At 45.1% G+C, this 20159-nt stretch overlaps 3 protein-coding genes across 3 annotated transcripts in view; 2 read left to right on the forward strand and 1 right to left on the reverse strand.

Annotated features, from left to right (window-relative positions):
- LOC149331785 (uncharacterized) overlaps window positions 1-20159 on the forward strand; it is a 297794-nt gene that overhangs the window by 179043 nt on the left and 98592 nt on the right. The window lies entirely within an intron of this gene.
- LOC149331788 (neprilysin-1-like) overlaps window positions 1-20159 on the reverse strand; it is a 189526-nt gene that overhangs the window by 125371 nt on the left and 43996 nt on the right. The window lies entirely within an intron of this gene.
- Window positions 1-20159, forward strand: part of LOC149331790 (neprilysin-1-like) — a 78367-nt gene that overhangs the window by 39213 nt on the left and 18995 nt on the right. The window contains exons 7-11 of the mRNA XM_089555754.1: window positions 629-807; window positions 3610-3750; window positions 9254-9427; window positions 12124-12283; window positions 18991-19302. Of these exons, the coding sequence (XP_089411880.1) occupies window positions 629-807; window positions 3610-3750; window positions 9254-9427; window positions 12124-12283; window positions 18991-19302 (966 nt within the window). The remainder of the gene's footprint in view (window positions 1-628; window positions 808-3609; window positions 3751-9253; window positions 9428-12123; window positions 12284-18990; window positions 19303-20159) is intronic.

A 20159-nucleotide genomic window follows, 5' to 3' on the forward strand; every position in this document is an offset into this window, starting at 1 on the left:
TACGCGCCCCGTTTTGATTATGACCGGGCAATAAATCGATACAGAGAAAGCTCAAGTAATCCTAAGCGGCTTTGTGTCCTGGCCTGTCATACCCTGGAATTCTGAACAAGCGTCTATTTAAGCTAGAAATTTTCATGAACGCAGTTTTTTCATGTATCGTAAGATTCCACAATAACAATATGTTTGCAGATCTCCCTTCGGCAGGCCTGCATGTTTTTGTCTACGACGTTTTCTGTATCGTCAAGCGTGTTTCCCGTTGGCTTTCTGTGACAGACCTAACCTAACCTAACCTAACCTAACCTAACCTAACCTAACCTAACCTAACCTCACCTAACCTAACCTAACCTAACCTAACCTAACCTAACCTAACCTAACCTAACCTAACCTAACCTAACCTAGCCTAGCCTAACCTAACCTAACCACTGCACACGCTTTAAAAGAAAGATTGCGCTACGCATCGAAGAAATGGACCGTTATCTTGAAAGCTTCCTTAACAGTTCCTTACAATGTTCCACACAGCTGCCTCTTAATTAAAGCCTTTGTCTGAAAATACTCGACTTGAATCCAAGGAGTACCTGCTCTCTGTCCGGGACTAACCTTCCGTCCTGTATCACTGTCCCACCAACAGTGACCACGAAGCGGGGAGCTCCAACGCCAGCACCTTTTACAACTACGCCCCGTCCGAGCGGCGCCGAAGTCGCTGCACTGTTATTCAAACAGGCGCTCAACAGGAGATATGCACCATGCGACGACTTCTACAGCTTCGTATGCAGTGCATTCTCAGGCGCAGAAGACGTCGTCTGGAAGGTGAGGTCGTTTTTGGCCGTCCTTTGTTGGGACATGCGTAACCAAACCAAAACTGTGCAGTCTAGGAGAGGGGGGGGGGGGGGGGGCAAAAATTAACCTCCCATTTTTATTCGCCTTTAAATCTGTCACTTCAAAAATCATTCATTTTGCTAGCTTGGATTTTGAATTGCCATTTCTGAGTCATGTTCTGTGTACGTTGCGTTGAAATTAACACCTCTCTTAGGGCTAGTTGGTGCATACTTGAATTAGAGAAAAAGTAGCCCCAAACCATGCATGCCACAAGAAAAGAATGAGGACGAGACACAAGCGCTAACTCACAACAGAAATTTTATTGAAGCCAGGAAGCGCCTTATACACGGTGAAGTTTCAAGGGGGAAAAAAGGTGACATGGATGAGAAGGTGAATAAAGGCAACCATCTGGGAACGCAGAAACAGGCAGGCAGCAAAAAATTGCAAGAGAAAAAGAGCAGTTACTTGATAGCAGAATCTAGAAAATGTTCATAGGGTCCTGCGTGGCCCTTATCCTTTGCTGCGACATTTTCTTAAAAAACGTTGATCAATCAATAGATAAACTTTTTTATGGGGGGGGGGGGGGGGGGGGTTAAAGCTTTTAGGTATGTGGACGATGTTTTAGTGCTTTTAATAAAGCAGACATCCTTCGCCTACCGCTCTAGAGTAGGCGAAGTTCAGAATGTTTTTGACAAACATGAACTTGGGCTCACTTTTACCCATGAACTACCCGACACTAATGTTTTACAGTTTTTAGACTTAACACTAACTTTCCTTGAAAGACGCGTGCTGGGGTTACTACCCGCGTGCAAAAGAAGATTTTTTGCCTTACGATTCTATGCACTCCAAGACCGTAAAAAGAGCAATAGCGTCGCATTGCCTAGAGTCTTCTCTCAAGAAATCGTGCGCACATCAGTTGCAAGACAGCTTTCAAAGTAAGATGAGCCGACTTTCGGTGGCTGGGTTCCCCTGCAATGCGTTGGTCGCTATTTGCAGACCCTCCTTCAAAAACTTAAGAACGGAACACGAAGAAATACCGCAGAGGATTGTTTCAGGACACAGAAGCCGCTTGTTGTGCAGTGCGTATTCAAAAGCTCGCACAACTTGAGGGAAGTGGCCAACATTTATGGCGTGAGTGTCGTCTTTTCGGCTTTAAACAAGCTGGAAAAGTTGTGCCCACGAATCTGCAACTCAAGAAAGCGGGGGTTGCCAGATGAGACTCCGTATACCAAGTGTTCTGTGTGAGTGGTCTACGCTATCCCCTTAACGTGTGGGAAGTTTTATGTCGGCCAGACTGGCCGCTGCATCAACGAGCTTTTGGGGGACTATACCAGAAATCTATCAGATTTCAAATATAAGTACGCACATTTGGTTGCGCACGTAATGAGCTGCGACGGGTGCGAGGCGCGGTTACATGAGACGAAGATTCTTGACGAGAGCACCGATAGAACTGCACAGGTTAGTCTAGAGGCAATTTACATAAAGAAATCTGCCTGTAGGTGTGTCAGCACTCCATCTTTATCTCTTTTTGCCTCCCTGTTCAATTTTATAGATTCTGCTATCAAGTAACTGCTCTTTTTCTTGTGCGATTTTTGGCGGTCTGCCTGTTTCTGCGTTCCCAGATAGTTGTCTTTGTTCACCTTCTCATCCATGTCACCCTTCTTTCCCCTTGAAACAACCGTATAAAAGGTGCTTCCTGGCTTCAAGAAAATTTCAGTACTGAGTTAGCGCTTGTGTCTCGTCTTCGTTCCTTTCTTGTGGTGTGCATGTTTTGGCGCTAGTATATCTCAATTGTGTTGCAATTGTTTCTGTGAAAACAAACTGTCTTTTGCGCTGTTGAACTTCTCTTATACCCAAATTTAAAATTTTTTGTCTCAAATATTCGTTATTTTCATATTTGCTGAGCTTCTATATTATCCTGAATTTGACAAGGAAATTTCTTATCCTGTTACGATTCTGTAATAGTTTTTAGATTTTGCTTTCCCTCCCCATTTATTTCCAGACTGCGCCTTTAGAATGTTTGAAATAAGTAAATATAAATAAACAAATGATTGATTACCGGAGCACGCAAATGGCATCTAATTTTTTTACGAGCTGTCTATTTGAAATTGCCAGTATGGTATGTGCATGCCGGTAGTAATCGCTAGTTTGATTTCTCATGAGTAATGTTACTTCACTTCCTTTAGGAAAGGCGAGATTACGCTTAGAACAGAATAGCGTGCTAAGTTTTATTACTACTAGTACCTACTTTTTCCCTACTGTTTAGCACCTACTATTTAGTACCTACTTTTTCCCGAACAAGCACCAACCTTGCCATCCCCTAATGAGCTAATATAGCCAAAGACATCATTAGTCTTTGCGGCTTCGCATTGGGTTGCGGGGTAGTCGTCGGCAATTTTTTACTTTTTCCTTTGACGTCTACCGCTGTTTTCCCGTTCTCGCACTATATGCATGTCCGGACTATTTTCACGTCGAAATGACTTTTTTCGCCTCTAATTGCTCCAGATCAATCAAAATAGGTGTACAACTACATTTTATCATCCTCTGTCACGTGGTTGCGTTTCCCCCCGCAATTTTGACTTTTAGTACTGTTTTCACGTGCTCGCATTATATCGACGTCCGATACTATTTTGACGTCTAAGTGACATTTTTGGCTCTAATGAACCGCAGGTGGTCTAAATTTCCGGAGCCCTTCACTACGGCGTCCCTCATAGCCTGACTCGCTTTGGGACGTTAAACCCCAATAAACCAAAACGAATAAACTAAATACTGCTGTTGTCTTTCTTCTATCAGATGCGTAGCCGTATAAAAGAAGAGATCAAACACATGCTGGCCACCATGCACATCCCGACCAGATTTCAGAGAGCGACGGAGAAGGCGGCTGGCCTGTATCGTGCATGCGTCGACCTTGCATCAAACCCTAAGAGATCCCAGGTAGGGCATAATTAGGGTCGGTGTGGCACGTCCCTCGAACGTTCAAGGAATTGAAAAAAAACACTAATATTTTGAATGCATTCACACTATTATATGCAAATAATAAATTAAATATATTAATATCATCAAATTAATAAACAAAACAAAGGAACTTTCACTTGTCGACTCGCTCGAGCTTTACCTCAGGCTATGTGAGTGGCTTGTAATCTTGTGTCATGGTTTTACTGTGGAACGTGGTCCTTATAGTTCGCATAGCCCGCTGTTCGTGCGGTTAGTAGCAGATGAAGTCGTCGCACCTTCATGATGCAATCACGTGACATGTGGATACGCGTGCGCCAACGTCTACGAATTCCGACGCAAGCGCAGCTGCTAGAACAGAAGCTTGGACGATATTGTACGCCGGTGAGATGAAGAACGCTGACTAGAAAAGCGCACATGTCAGTGACCCTTTTGTCCATGTCCCAGTTCACGCCGTTTGTGATACCGCATTCGCTCCGCTGCACACGTGATGATGACGTTATTTCCCGTGAATGTTACTCTCTGTAGAGAATTCATGCAACAACGTTGCAAAATCCGCATCCTGCTCGTGCCACCCTTACAATTTTTTTAGACAGCAGTAGACTGTCTATAGACTTCTGTCTATAAAGTATATAGGCTTTCTATAGACAAATCCTAGACAACAGTCTATAGGCAATACAAAAGCTATAGAGTATCTATAGACAATCGATAGATTTATATCCGTACATTTTTAGTAGTGACATATTCAGTAAAAATAGTAAAAATAGTTTTTCTGTAAAAATAGTTTTTTTGACAAATCTTGCGTGGCTGATCACATTGCTGTTACTATCGTACATACGTGATAGGCTTCCGTAATAAAATTATTTTTAGTAGATTTTTGTCCATAGACAGCGTACAGACTGTCTATAGACAAAATATCTATAGGTAGGCAGTAGAATCTATAATATGTCTATAGAGTGTCTATAGTCAATTTTGATTAGGGACCGCAGAGAGAGTACTTCAGCCCGAGCACTCTTTACACTGTACCTACCTGCGCGATAGAAGGGCCAGCTACAAATTAAGCATTCGACCTTCAAACTGTCAACAAAAGCAGGCACTCAGATTCTCAATGGCGCTCCGGCTTTGAAATGATTCGGGAGCCAGTTCTAGCGGAAGCACCACGAAGTAGCATTTTTTTGGTACCTGTGCCACCTTAAATGATATTTCGACAGATACATCCAGGAGAACATCATTCATTGATATCTATTGCGAAGGAGCGCTGTAGCGTTAACCGATTCATTTCAGCCAATGTTCAGTCAAAATAGTTTTTTTTTACAAATCTTGCGTGGCTGATCACACCGCTGTTACTATCGTACATACGTGATAGGCTAGCATAATAAAAGGATTCTAGCGGCGAGACATGCAACACACAAGAAATAAGATTGAAGTCAACACGGGTGCCCATGTTATCTTCTGTCTTCTTTCTTTTGTGTAGCACGTCTCGGCGCTAGAATGCTTATATTGTAGCGAAAGCTACACTACTGTAGCTGGGAGGCATTTTGCCATGTCCTTTCATATGACCTTGAAACGACCTTGAGACAAGCCATGGCTAGTGTTTGTAGGCACATATACCTAACCCTGTGATGTGCATAGAGTTGACCACCCTTGACTTTTACATTTGACCTTGAGCTTTAACCTTCAATTTTGATGTTAATCTTTGACATTGAATTTGGACCTTACAAGTTGTCGGCAGAGGCGATATGAAAGCCACCTGTTTATCAGGTTGTGTCACGTGATTCAATTCACAGGTGTGACGTCAGGTAGGGGGTATATATAAACAAAGCTATGTGCTTGACTTAGTCAAACGCTATGGAGGAAGGAGAGCCTTCTGAGGAGCGCTCGTATAGTGAACTACATCTTCGGACATTGCGGCAAGCCACGTCTAGCTTTTGCTGCGTGAAACTTCGTTCGGTGGAGTTGAATCTCTGCCATTTTCGTCTGACAACCAACTAGCCAAGCAGATGAGGCTTACAGTCACACAAGGTTATAGCTGCTTAATATTGTCACGTTCTAGTGACGGCAGTCCAGCAGTCAGGAAGACACCAACCAGTCTTGGAAACGAAGCTCCTTATTTGGGCTGACTTGCGCCCGTAAAAGAACTGAATCACTCGGCGGCGGCGTAAGCAGCAAGCGTGCTCGTCGGTCGTCGAACTACGAATGTCCGCCGCTCGCGGCATCGCTCAATTTAAAGCCGGCAAGGAAACTTCCAGATAACAGGTCAAGATCATCTACGGTAATCTGGAAAAACCTAGATGCAGCCTTTCATGGCTGCGAACAATCGAGATTAGTCTGGTCGCTTCTCGCGCCACGAACAAAAGTGATAACGACCCTTTCCTGCTGCCTTGAGCGTGAACGAACAAACACTGCAATGATACGTGGCATTACCCCCCTTCCAAAGAAGCATCGTCTCGATGCTTTAAAATGAGAACAAACACGGACAATGAAAACTTCCAGTCCTTTAGCGTTCATAATATGGCTTCAGGCGTACGACATGTACGACTTCCGGGCGTTTGCGGCGTCGCTGAGATGCTGTCGTGCCGTCGGGGATGACTTCGTAGTCGAGGTCACCGATGCGACGGAGAACCTTGTACGGGCCAAAGTAGCGTCGCAGCAACTTTTCACTCAATCCACGGCGGCGAACTGGCGTCCATATCCAAACACGATCACCTGGCTTGTAATGCGTGTCTCGTCGGCGCAGATTGTAGCGTCGGGCGTCGGTGTGCTGCTGGTCTTGAATGCGAAGCCGCGCAAGTCTTCGGGCTTCCTCGGCGCGATGAAGGTAGGCGGCGACGTCGAGGTTGTCTTCGTCAGAAACGTGCGGGAGCATTGCGTCGATTGTTGTCGTGGGCTTCCTGCCGTATACCAGCTGGAATGGGGTAAACCTGGTTGTCTCCTGGATGGCAGTATTGTACGCGAAGATCACGTAGGGCAGAATGGAGTCCCACGTCTTGTGTTCGGCGTCGATGTACATGGAGAGCATGTCTGCGATGGTCTTGTTCAGACGCTCTGTGAGTCCGTTGGTTTGTGGATGATAGGCAGTTGTCCTCCGATGGCTTGTCTGGCTGTAGTTTAAAATCGCTTGCGTCAGCTCCGCTGTAAATGCCGTCCCTCTGTCTGTGATGAGCACTTCGGGGGCGCCGTGTCGCAGGAGAATTTGCTCGACAAAAAATTTTGCGACTTCTGTTGCGGTACCATTAGGCAACGCTTTTGCTTCGGCGTATCGGGTCATGTAGTCGGTGGCCACGATGATCCACTTGTTACCTGATGATGAAGTCGGAAAGGGGCCGAGGAGGTCCATTCCTATTTGCTGAAAGGGCTTAGTTGCAGGTGGTATGGGGTTGAGGAGTCCGGCTGGTCTAGTCGGAGGCGTTTTGCGTCGCTGACACTCACGGCGCGTTTTCACGTAATGGGAAACGTCGGTAGCTAGCCGCGGCCAATAGTACTTCTCCTGGATGCGGTGCAGCGTGCGAGCAATCCCGAGATGTCCTGCAGTCGACTCATCATGACATGCCTGCATAATTTCTTTCCTGAGATTTTTGGGCACGACAAGAAGATGCACTGTCCTGTTCGGCGCGAAGTTCTTCTTCAGGAGGACATTATTGTGAAGGATGAAGGACGACAGTTGCCGCTTGAACCCTCGGAGAGGCGATGTGGTCTTGCCTTTCAGATAATCAACTAGGCTTTGCAAGTCAGGATCCGAGTGCTGCTGCTGCGCGAAACTGATGGCGCTTACCGGTCCTAAGAAAGCGCTACCTTCTCGTATACAGGCGGTTCTCAAACATAACCGTTCGCCGGCCGCCCAAATGTAGGGGGATGCAACACACGAAATATAATTCGGTGCTGAGATCACACAACTAAAGCGTACCACAAGGAACAAGGCATCACATCTCGATTAAGTTATACGATCTTTACTTGGTTATGGTCTGTGTGAAACCACGGCCGAAGCTCTGAAGCGCTCTGGAGGTTAGACTAAACTCAGAAGAAAGCATTCGTAAGTAGAAGGTTGGACAGCCGTTAGCGTACCTGAGTTAGTAGCTCACCGTACATCACGTTGGGGGGTAAGAGCTCCGATACTACCGGTGCTGTGTGGTTGTCTTTCTTCTACTTTATACAAAACGATAAGTCATTAAAATTGAGTATAATTCTAATGCCGTGCTTGTCAACAATTCCAGGTAAAAAAATGTCTCAGTTCTTGCTTTTAGTGAAAGCTGGTCTATCCTGACAGTGTTGTCATACTTGAAATTTCGTCCCGAAGTAACGAGAAATAGTCATTTGAGAAATGCAACCTTTCTGACCTACGTTTGTTATTTATAAATTTGACTGGATCATAGCTGGTCAGATTTTTGTTTAGAATGATTACCGAATATTTCCCACTACAAGTTTGTTCGATTGCTCGGACATAACTCAGAAACGCAGAAATAATTGCGTTTACTTTTTTCCATGTATTTTTCTTTACCCAATGATTATACCTTTAAATGAGTCTATCTAGAATTTTTTGCACAGCGATCACGTCAGCAGTACTGGCGATCACTCGATAAAAGAAAGCATTGTTCAATTATAGCCGAATTGAGGTACCGCTATTGAACACAGTGATGTTCATGTAAATTACCATACACATGAAAATTGTGCGTGATGCGCTCACTGTATAGACCCCTGAAAAGCCACCGCACTGCTGTCGCTGAGACAGTGTTTGATATCGTGATCTTTTAGAGACAAGGAACATTTTGCGTACGTTTCCTATCACGTCAGCAGTACTGGCGATCACTCGATAAAAGAAAGTATTGTTCGGTTAGACCCGAAATGAGGTATCACTATTGAACACAATGATGTCCATGTAAATTACCATACACATGAATATTGTGCGTGATGCGGTCACTGTATAGACTCCTGAAAAGCCACTGCACTGCTGTCGCTGAGGCACTGTTTGATATCGGGATCTTTTAGAGACAAGGAACATTTTGCATACGTTTGTTTTTTGCATTAAAAGGTGCCTGGAATACAGCCAATTGCATAAATTGCGTGTAGAAGAATGCATCGACTTTGAAACATGGTAAAAAAGTGACGTCATCGGAAGTCGTAGACCGTGAAAAACAAACTTGAGCTATTTAGGACACAGTCCTGAACTACCAAGTGGTTGTATTTATGGGCCCTCATGTTGATAGGGTGGGCCGACCCGTTCCTTTAACGTCGTGATGAATCAGCAGCGTCTGTTTCTTTCAAATGCCCAGCTTGTGAAGCTGTTAACTTTCTTATGCGAAAGATAGAGTGTAGGAAAAGGAGGACGAATATCTACTTTGCACGAAAAGTGTGCTCTGTATGACGAAGGCAATGTGAATGTATGTTTCACCTGATGCTTTTAAGCTTGGACTGCACAATATAGCTACAAACAAAAGCAACTGCGGCAACGGATACGTCACACTAGCTTTGCTTGCTACCTCGATTGCAGGTAGGGGTGGTGAGAGCGTTCCTGTCTAAGCTCCGGCTGGACATCTCCAACATCGATCACGACCCGAACTTCGACATCCTGCACCGACTGGTTTACCTGAGTTTTGTGTACGGCTTTCCAACCTTCGTCAAGTTCAGCACCATGAATTTTGTGGGTCGTGGCCAGGTTATATCTGTACGTATTTCTATTCAGGTGTTTCGACCTCTGTGTGTACCTGAGAGAGAGGCGTATATGATGTCTCTAGGTTCATTACTGACCAAAAAATAAGGCACAGGGACAGGAGCGGCGGGCCGTATCGAAACAGAAAGAAACCTTGCATTAATTTCCAGCGCTCTGGTGTTACAGTTAAGCGGGTGGGTTGAGCCTTGAGCTCATTCAGTTACGGTGATTGCCAGAGCTTTAGTGACTAGAACCACACTGAGCTTCCACGGAATTGACGGCGTGCAGCGCTTCCTGGAATAGATGCTTGGCGGAGGAGGAGGCTGAGACGGAGGCAGCATGGTGACAAATTGGACATGGGCTAGTAAGAAAGTGCATTGTTATCGCAGGTATGAAATTCCTAAAAATGCTGGCCACTGTTGTGAAGCGGATGACCAAACGATCAACTGGCGCTATCAAGGCATAAAACTTCCTTGCTTTCGTCTGATGTAGATACAGGCTCTGTCAAAAAAGAATGGAGCGAGAGGTTTCAACCTGGGCTCCTCTGTGTCGTTCGTTACAAGCAGCGCTACATAACTTTGAAAGGTGATAGGACCTTTTACTTGCGAGCCCGAAATTTTGGCCTTACACAGCTGGTATCAAGGAACTATGACAAGCGTTAGAAGCTAAAGTGTTGGACTCAAAACTTTTGTCAATGGCTGCATATTGCCGTGTTGATCATTACCGGCTATTAAGGCGAAAGCCTTTAATGGCTCATACTGTCGTCCGTTAACAAAGCGTGTCACACGCTTTTAACTCTTGAAATAAGAAAGATAGAAGAAAACCAATGGTTGCTTCAGAGACAGAAAGAAAGAATGTAGCTAGAAGCCAAGTTCGGTGACTGCTGATTAATTAGTTAATTACAGGCAAAAATTCCGAAATTGCGTCGATATAACCACGGCAACGGTGTGACGTCACATCCACTGGAAGCCGTCATGGAATAGAAAAAATTTTCAGAGAATGGTCGAAAAAATGTCGGATTTGTTTCAAATTAGCTAAAAAAATTGTGTAATTACGCGTAATTAACACTTAAAATCCCCGAAAGATGTATGATTTGGGTGTCGATATAGCCACAGGAGCGGTGTGACGTCACAGCCACCGGTAGTCGTCACGACATAGTGTCCTCGGCTTTCGCCTCTCAACATCTTAGTTGGCAAAGTGTCCTCGCAATTTCATTTCGGGACTAGCGCTTGGGGTTCTCTTTTCAGCTGCCGCGCGGCGCATGGCTTTGAAGTTTTAAAAATGGCTCGCTGACATCATTCGTGGCTTAAAGAAAGATAATTCAGGACGCTATGCTTGGCGTTAATAGATGGGCTCTGTTTCAAATTCCTGGTACAGTCGGGTATGGGGAGAGAAATTGGGGGGGGGGGGGGGGGGTTCGGTGGAGTGTCATGGTTATTTGTATACCTGACCTGTTCGTGTAGCGTATGAAGGCAGCAGTATATCTATTGCCATCTGGTTTGCAGACTCTTTATAGGAAACCGAAAAAACACAGGCCGTTTGTTGCTTCCGGACACTCTAGATTTGTTGCCTAGATTATAAGAGCTTTCGTTCTGCCACATAGGAATCCATATACATTTTATCAACAACGGAAGCGGATTCTCCTCCCAACATACCTCTATGTAAAACGTGCTGACAAGGAATAGACAAAACAAAGGCTTAGAAAGAATTTGGTTTTATGAGAGTCCGTCAGCTCCCTCTATGAAGAGCAAATGAGCTTTTCTGCCATCACAGCTTTCACACATTGCTTGATCGCGGCCAGTCTAAAAGAAATTCAATTGTCCATCCGAATCGGTTGTATGCTGTGGCTACACCAAATTAATCAGAAAAAACAGGGGGAAATCAGTGATACGTTAGAAGTCGCCAAGAAGACAATTGACAGTTTTCGTAAAGTTGATGTTGTTTATTGCAAATATTTTCCTTCTAACATTTTCTCAATTTGCCATGCCTGCACAATTTTATCGCAGTAACACACGATAACTATTTCTGCATAAACCGACCTACTTCTGCCCACTGACTTCGACCTCAGAAGTAACATACAATCATATTTTTCTCTTAATGTGATACAATGTGTTCAACATCAAAGCGTCAATTCCAAGCTCGCCTAGATGAGATTACTGATAAGGGAAGACTGCATGAAATAGGCAATTTGACTGCATAAGCGTATCAACGCGATCTATAAATTGTATTTATTTATTTAACCATACTGCAGGCCAATGCTTTGGCCCTAGCAGGAGGGCTATCTCACTATCTTCAGGGCTATCAGCGCTATCTTCGCGAATGAACACTGCAGTGGAGTGCTGGCGCCCCCTGTTTCCTCGCGGCGTTATCCTGATGTAAACGGTACTTTTACCCGTTTCTTTCAGAGGCTGCGACATTGAGCTTACTTCTTTTCAAGCAGGAAACACCAACGTCGTCAAGTCAACTGCTACTTCTAGCCTGTAATGTTTGCATCATAAAAAAACGCTAGAGATGAAGACAAAGCTAATGGCTCGCCCTGTCTCGTCCTCTTCGTCTTCACCTGTAGCGCGGTTCTTTTTTATGATGCAGAGTAGCCAACTAGGCCGACTTTCCGCTCTGCCTGTAATCTTCCTCTCATACTTGTATTCTCGTATCAACGACGACATGGCCTCAGAATAGGCGCCTGATGTGGAAACTCTACGCTGCCGCAGATCGAGATCAGCAAAGAGGACGAGAACTGGATGGACACCTCCCACCGGGAAAATAGCGGATGGAACTTAAACTTATTCTACATGAACATTTTGGCGACTTACGACCGAAACCTGGACTCCACGCCAATCGTCGAGCGTATAATCCGTGCCGAGATGGAAGGTGGGTACACCGTGCTGCTTTGCAATCGCCGAAAATATGCCCGAAAATTTTCATACTTAGACCGAGCTATCGTGCAGAAAAGAAAGAATAGCGGAAAGAACTGTGGAAAATGTTAGTGTCGCACGCCGAATGCGGAGGAACTCGTACAAACATCGGTTGCCGCTGATTTCGCTTAAGAGCCCCTGTGTTCTTTCATGTCAATCTTCGTCTGCTACATTTTGTTGCGAAAGCAACGCTACGCTAGTCGCCATGCCATTAGCCTTATTAGCCTTTCTGTTCACGACGATGTGTTGCCGGTAGCGATAGTGGATCTAGGCGCCGGATGGTCACTTTCGGTTTCTTTCCCGACATGAATGAAAAATGGTGGCTGGCATTCATAAGAAATGCACGCGTGCAATCTTGCACTGTTTATGCAGCAAGACATCAGTAATGGAATCACTCTTTGTGGATACTTTGAATAATAACAAACCACTGAGACGAGTTGCCTTCAAAGCTATTATCTTCGGACAGTACGCTGTTTTAAAGGACCGTACGGAAAATTGGAACCCTCAGCGTTGGAGCTGAAATTTTGAGGCGCGTGTGATGAGAAGCCACTTTAACACACCACAACAGTCCAGAATGGAATTGCAACTTGATTATCTGGCAGTTTAGAACTAATGCCTATGAGCAGGGAGATATAAGCCCCGCGCCTTCCTCGATGTATTACCTGCGAATTGCATGTTTACGAGGACATCCCAAATCGAATATTTCTCAAGCTAGCAGCGTTGAAGATGTGCACTCCAGCTTACCAATCGATGGTTGTGCAGTCGAAGGTGCGTCTGATCGCTTTAGTGTTAACCTAATAATATTAAGTTTTCTGGCGCGCTTTAACTTGCAAGAAGGCCGTAAAAAATCACGTGACCGTTGGTAACCTCTTGGTTCATTCATCCTTCAATGGCATTTGTGCTATACAGGAGGTCACCATTGCTGAAAGAAGACCTTTTTTGGCTAGCATGAAACCGGTCATCATGATATCGATTCTGACTCCTAGCTGTTTGTCTGACACGGTCTCGGGAACAAGTGAACTAACGTTGGACCCGCAGTCCTATGCCCACTCTGATTTACAACCAAATATGTTGAGGAGGAGTTGCTAAGCCACTCAGGACAAGAACTACAAAGCATGATCAATGAGTTAGACAGGCAGAGCAGAACGGTGGGGGCTAAAAATTAACATGCAGAAAACCAAAGTAATGTTCAACAGCCTAGCAAGGGAACAGCAGTTCGCAATTGGTAGCCAGGTGCTGGAAGTAGTAAGAGAATATGTCTGCTTAGGGCAGGTAGGGACCGCAGATCCGGATCATGAGAGGGAAATAACTAGAAGAATAAGAATGGGGTGGAGCGCATATGGCAGGTTCTCTCAGATCATGAATGGTAGTTTACCAATATCTCTCAAGAGAAAAGTATAGAACAGCTGTATCTTACCGGTACTCACCTATGGGGCAGAAACGTGAAGGCTAACAAAGAGGGTTAAACTTAAGAACAACGCAGCGAGCTATGGAAAGGAAAATGGTAAGTGTAACGTTAAGAGATCGGAAGAGAGCGGAGTGGGTGAGGGAACAAACGCGGGTTAATGACATCCTAGTTGAAATCAAGACGAAGAAGTGGGCTTGGGCAGGGCATGTAATAAGAAGGCAAGATAACCGCTGGTCCTTAAGGGTAACAGAGTGGATTCCAAGAGAAGGCAAACGTAACAGGGGACGGCAGAAAGTTAGTTTGGCAGATGAGTTTAAGAAGTTTGCGGGGATACAGTGGCCGCAACTGGCAAAGGACAAGGTTAATTGGAGAGACATGGGAGAGGCCTTCGCCCTGCAGTGGGTGTAGTCAGGCTGATGATGATGATGATGTTGAGGAGGTTATTCCAGCAATCCATGACTAGACTGCAAAAGACAGGGCACAATAAGGAAGGCAACTGCACTGCGTTGTGTCGTCCTTGGTGTGTCCCGTCGCGTCTGGTGTACTGTGTAGCCTTTGGTGCGTTCACAGAAAACATCCGTATGTCATCAACAGGATGACGTACAACGAAAACTGAGGTGGCCGGAGGAGCTATAAAAATGCAGTGTGCCTCTCTTCACGGCATAAAGAACATCATCAGTGAATGGCTCCAGGAATGGCGTCTATGAGGTTCTCGTCCAGGATATCAGTAGGCATTCATGAGCCTGTGCTTTTTTTGCCATCAAGAAGGCATTTTGCAACGCCCTACACGCAGCTGCGCGGCCGATGTGATCGTCGATGACCAAGAGTAGCACTGCAAGAGCTTTCGTTCGCCGAGTCCTGTACGAAATTAGGCAGGAAGTTGAAATTGGGAATCTTCATAGCTATATGAGCGGTGTTTCACGAAGCATAGTCAAACGAAGCGTTACTGGCACTCACGAAAGTTGACCTATAAGGCAGCCTACGCACGCTAAGACCGTTACCTTTTTTCATGTTTTTTTTTGTTCTTGCTTTTTGTCTTCCGAGCAGTGTTCTAAGGGGCATGACGTCATTTCGATGCTTCCTTCCTTTTTCCAATTCAAATCATCCCGGCCCCTTTGAATACAAGGCTTAAGATTCGCTTGTAGACGTATGTGAAATTTGCAAGATTACTTTTCGCGCTTTGTTTTCCTAGCTTGACGTTTAGTCTTGCGCTTAAAAATGAAATGGGATGTCCTTAACTGTGTCGTGTTCTTTCGGACGCAGTAAACCAGAACGTTGCAGGTTGTGCAGCGCCATTCTCGCTGAAAGCTCAAGGTGCCGTCATATACTTTGCCTCTTCATTTCCTGCAGTGATGGAGCGTTTGAGAATCCTCAGGGAGCATCCTTTTGGGCCCCGGTTTGAAACAGTGGGGACACTGGGAAGCTTCACGAAAGGTTACGCTTCAAATGGTGCGTTCTCGTTCATTCTGCAGCTCCTTTTTTAAACATGCGGTACAGGTCATTTATGTTGAGTCCTTCTTTAGGAGCATCGGCATGCAATTACATCTAGCATATACCTTGCATTGTGTGAAAAAAAAATAAGTAGAAGGGAGGCATGAAATTTCCTGTTAGGGTTAATATCAAAACTGCTGAAGCGAGCCGCTCTCGTATAAAACACATGTCCCTTATAAAAATGGTCTACAGAAAGTCTATAGATTTCTTATAGACTCTATCATCTTACTATAGATATATCTTTTTGTCTATTCATAGTCAATAGACTATCTATAGACAAAAGTCTATGGCCATAAAAGTATGGCCATAAATCTATATACTGTCTATAGCATTTGTATTGTCTATAGACTGTTCTCTAAGATTTGTCTATAAAGAGCCTAGAGTCTTTATAGAAAGGAACCTGTGAAGAGTCTATAGACTGTCTAAAAATTTTTTTAAGGTGTCATCCAGATATGTGGTCCATACGGAAAACGCTCAGCAGCTATGACCTTCAATCATTAACTTATATTCTTCCAGTTCCCTTTAAAAATCTGCTCATGAGTCTGTTGATATTGCCAGGTTGGCTAAAAAGTGTTTGAAAACAGTGTTCTTGTGTTGGCAATATTATAAAGGTTTGAATATATTCAGCCAACGTCTTGCGATCACGCAATGCTTTTCCTTCTGTTGATGTGAACCTGTCAGTGCTGTCTTCTTTGTTGACAAATGCATTTTTTGCGCTTTTGTTTTGTGTCTGAGAGTCATAAAAACTATTCCTGTGCTGCTGTCATAAGTTGGGGCAGTCGCCTCGTCAAGCTGCTGGTAACAGTAGGTTTTTGCGGCTGCTCCATCTTTTTACCTTGTACAAAAAAAAATGACTAGATTATCTGTAGGTAACCATGATAATCAACACTTCTCGATCTCTTGTGTTCCTTCATTGGGAATTGCTATCGTTATGACCCATTTCACGAACCCATAAGGGGTTGTATTTTACGAAAATACTGCGTATGCCGCCGTGGTGGCTAATTGATTATGGTCCTCGGCTGCTGACCCGAAAGACGCGGGTTCGATCCCGGCTGCGCCGGTTGAATTTCGATGGAGGTGAAATTCTAGAGGCCCGTCTATTGTGCGATGTTAGTGCACGTTAAAGAACTCCAGGTGGTCGAAATTTCCGGAGCCCTTCACTACGGCGTCTCTCATTGCCTCAGTCGCTTTGAGAAGTTAAACCCCTTAAACCAAACCAAACCAAAATGCAGCGGATTGGGCGGCATAAAGGGACTGGGCTCTTAAAGGCGTTCCATTAGTTAGGTTATGGCAGCCGCATTTTGATGGAGTAGAGATGCAAACACTCCCTTGTGCTGCGTGATGTCAGTGGATGTCAGTTAAGCCAGGGTCATGGAAATTAATCCGCACCCCTCTGCTACGGCACCCATCATGGTCTATTTGTCCTTTTGAGACTTTAAGCGAAACGTAAGAGCGTAACAAGCAAGCCATACTATACCATAATTTCGGTTTATGTAGTGCCTACGGACGTGTCAACACCCGTCCGTCATCCTGACTGGGCTCTATGAAAACGGGGCCGCAGAAGGTGGCATCGACAGTTTTGCATTACGTTCATAGAAGTGTATACTATTCGTTTTCTGCCCATTGTAGACTACGCTAAGCTAGGCAGCGCTGTACGGCAGGGCTGCGCTGTAACTCTGTGGACGGTAATAACAATGGTCATGTAAATAAATATGCAGTGGAAGTTCGCAAAAAGCGATTGGAGGATTGGTGGCTGAAAAGCAGAGATGTGACTTAAGGTTAGAAGTGTAGGAAACCGTAGGTAAAGAAGACGGCGAATGTTAATAAGAATTGACAACACAGTTAAAAAAATAAAGAAAAGCTGAGCATGGTGGCAATTGCCGCCACCCCGTTTCAAAGGGGGCGCTCCTATCCATCCATCCATCCGTCCATCCGGTGGCGCGGCGGTAATAGAGAAGTGCTGGGGCATCCTGTGGCCGTGCCCATTGCGTACGGCAGAAGGCACGGGGCCTCCAGTTCCGCCAGCTTTAATTAGTGTAATCATAGGGGCGTTTTATTACAAACGTTTTAAGGAAATAATAAAAATATAGAGCGGAACGTTGCATTATCACTCCAGTTTTTGGGTTGATAAATGGCAAATTAGCAGTGTACTCAAAAAGTAATCCACATAGGGCCTACAGAGTGCCCAGATCAAGACTTCCGTGTTTCATCTATCGTGCTCTACGATCTCAGCCATGGCAGCGGCTCTATCGGCTTTCTACTTTCTGGGGTATTTATGTGGCGTTGTACCTAGACTTGAGACAGCTCACCAGTGCCATCTTCGTCCATAGCAGCGGACATAGAACGTCCAATATTTCCCCGAGTGTCACGTGAAAAGTGGTCAATGAGTGTGGGTGAGAGCTTTCTGAGACCTCTGTTATGCTACCTAAGGCATCGAGGTTTCCAGAACCGAGGCCTTGCTTAAGCTGTTGAATAGGCAAAGGTTTGGGAAATGAAGGTCTCTGAAAGACGTATGCTTTAAACCAACAGTGACCGAAACCAAAAAAAAAACATAAAGTAATGTTCAGTACAAACTCTACTGTCGACCTATGGTAGTTCTTTTTCTTTCCATCCACCTATATTGACCTTGATTGATTATACTGTTAATTTTCCATTGCCCGACAGCACAAAAAAACAACGTGCCGAAACATTTCCCTATCTGTTCCTTGGTTCCGGTGAATGCAGGCTTCCTTAATTCACTAAACAAAGGGATGCATCTTTTCGTTATGCACAGTGCGGGAGTGTACATTTTCACGGACTTTTAAGAAAAATCTTTTTTTCCCTTATGTTCAGCTGCGATAATTAGTGGGAGGATGGCTTTGATGCACGAAGCACAAGATGCCGTTCGTTTAAGCGAAACTGTAAGTTGTAGGTTTACTGTCCCGAATCTACTCAAGAAATATGAGGGACGCGGTATTTGACGGCTCCGGAACAATTTAGATCACCTACGACCCTAGTGCATTTAGATCACTTAGTGCACTAACTAACGGACCACCGATTTAGATCACATAGTGCACCAACAAGGCGCATCGCACGGCCGCCTTTTGCAATTGGCTTGCGTCGAAATGCGGCCCCCCGCGACCGGGATCGAACCCAGGTCTTCCTGATCAATATGCGAGTGCCCTAACCACCAAGCCACCAAGGCTGGTGGTTCAATGCGGTTAATAGCGCATGTTTAGCCTAACTATTCCAGGGATTATGAAAGAAGCCAACAGCCGCAGAAACCAAGGGGCACAGGGGATTTTTTATTTTTAATTAATTTATTTATTTTGTGGTGTTGATGAATTTAGAATATTACTGAATATGTTATGGCTTAGAGCTAATTGATTAGAAAAGCAGAAGAAAAAACAACCACTGCCGCCGGTGGGATCCGAACCCACGACCTCCGAATTACGCGTCCGGTGCTCTACCTCTGAGCTACGGCGACGGCTGTCAAATCGTCTGCTTTCGGGGGTATTTATGTTTACAAGTAACCTAACCTTGAGAGTGTTCATCAGCGCCACCCACGTTCATAAGCGGCGGACGTGGAACGTCCTGAGTTACCGCAGGTGTGACGTAGAACGTCATCGAACGGAGAGGGTGGAAGCTGCGTGAGAACCCTCTTATGCTTCCTATGGCGTCAAGGCTGCCAGAACCGAGGCCCTCGCTAAGCAATTAAGCAAACAATTAAGCAAATTGCGCTTTGTTTCGTTACTAACGAAAACATATCGCCGCGACTCCTCTAGGTGAGTGGGTGAATCTGATCGAGAAGGCCACATCCGGGTGGTTCAAAGCGAACAGCCCGATACTGCTTCGAGACAACGCACCGGCCCTGGTGGTGTTTCTGCTAGACAGGAAACTAATGGCGCGCGACGATGCTCGGCTTCTGATCTCTTGGAGCCTCGTTCACCAGCTTCTTCCGCTAGCCGACAGCCAGAAGATGAAAGCAGAGGCTCTAAAGAGACATGGCGACCAGCCAGACCGCATCGCGAATTTGTGTTACGGAAATGTCGTCGGTGTGATGCCCTTGGCTGTATCTCGGCGCTACTTCAGCACCTGTAAGTGTTACAAATTTCTCTTCTTGTGTAAAAAAAAAAAAACTTAGGAGAATCCGCGCATATTGCGGACGTACAGAGTACCTCGCGCTAGTTAATGATGGTTTTTTTCATCGTGTTCATTTTGATTTCTCAGTCACGCTTTTTCCTGTGTTAAACTTAATTTGAGGAACGCTTAGACATGTGATTCCAATCATAACTCATTGGAGTTCATAGTATAACAATGCGAAACGGTAAGCAACGAAAAGAGAGAAGCTGAGACTGCCAGTGCCTCTAAAATGCCAGTTTATGGAAATGCGAAGTTAAAGAGTCGCTACAAAAGCAAGCAAGCACGAAATTCTTTCCTCGCAGTTTTCACGTCGTATCCTCGCAGTTCTCACGTCGTAAGCAGTCGCAGCTGTGCTAGTCATCTTGGAAAAGAACGACGATCTCCAGTAATAGAGAAAGCGGGAATATTCCCCAGTACTCCGTAAAATCTCCCTTGAGAGTGAAGAATTCTTGCATTTTTTTTAAAATACGCAGAAGCACAGCTCAGCTTCGTCTACTTGATTTTAAACGCCCCTGATTGTGCCAAAATTCCTTATTCTTGCTTAAACTATGATTTATTCGTCCCACTGCGCTTGTGTCGCTCCTGATATGTCTACTCGGTTTACCAGCCACCGAGGTGGCTCAGTAGTTTGGCGCTCGCCTGCTGATCCAAAGCAAGCGGGTTCGATCCCGGTTGTGGCGGTCTCATTTCGATGGAGTTGAACTTTTAGAGGCCCGTGCACGTTAAAGAACCCCAGGTGGTCGAAATTTCCGGAGCCCTTCACTACGGCGTCCCTCATAGCCTGAATCGCTTTGGGACGTTAAACCCCCAT

Source organism: Amblyomma mixtum, chromosome 8 (assembly GCF_055824585.1).
Source record: "Amblyomma mixtum isolate Tamu chromosome 8, ASM5582458v1, whole genome shotgun sequence".
Taxonomy (NCBI): Eukaryota; Metazoa; Arthropoda; class Arachnida; order Ixodida; family Ixodidae; genus Amblyomma; species Amblyomma mixtum.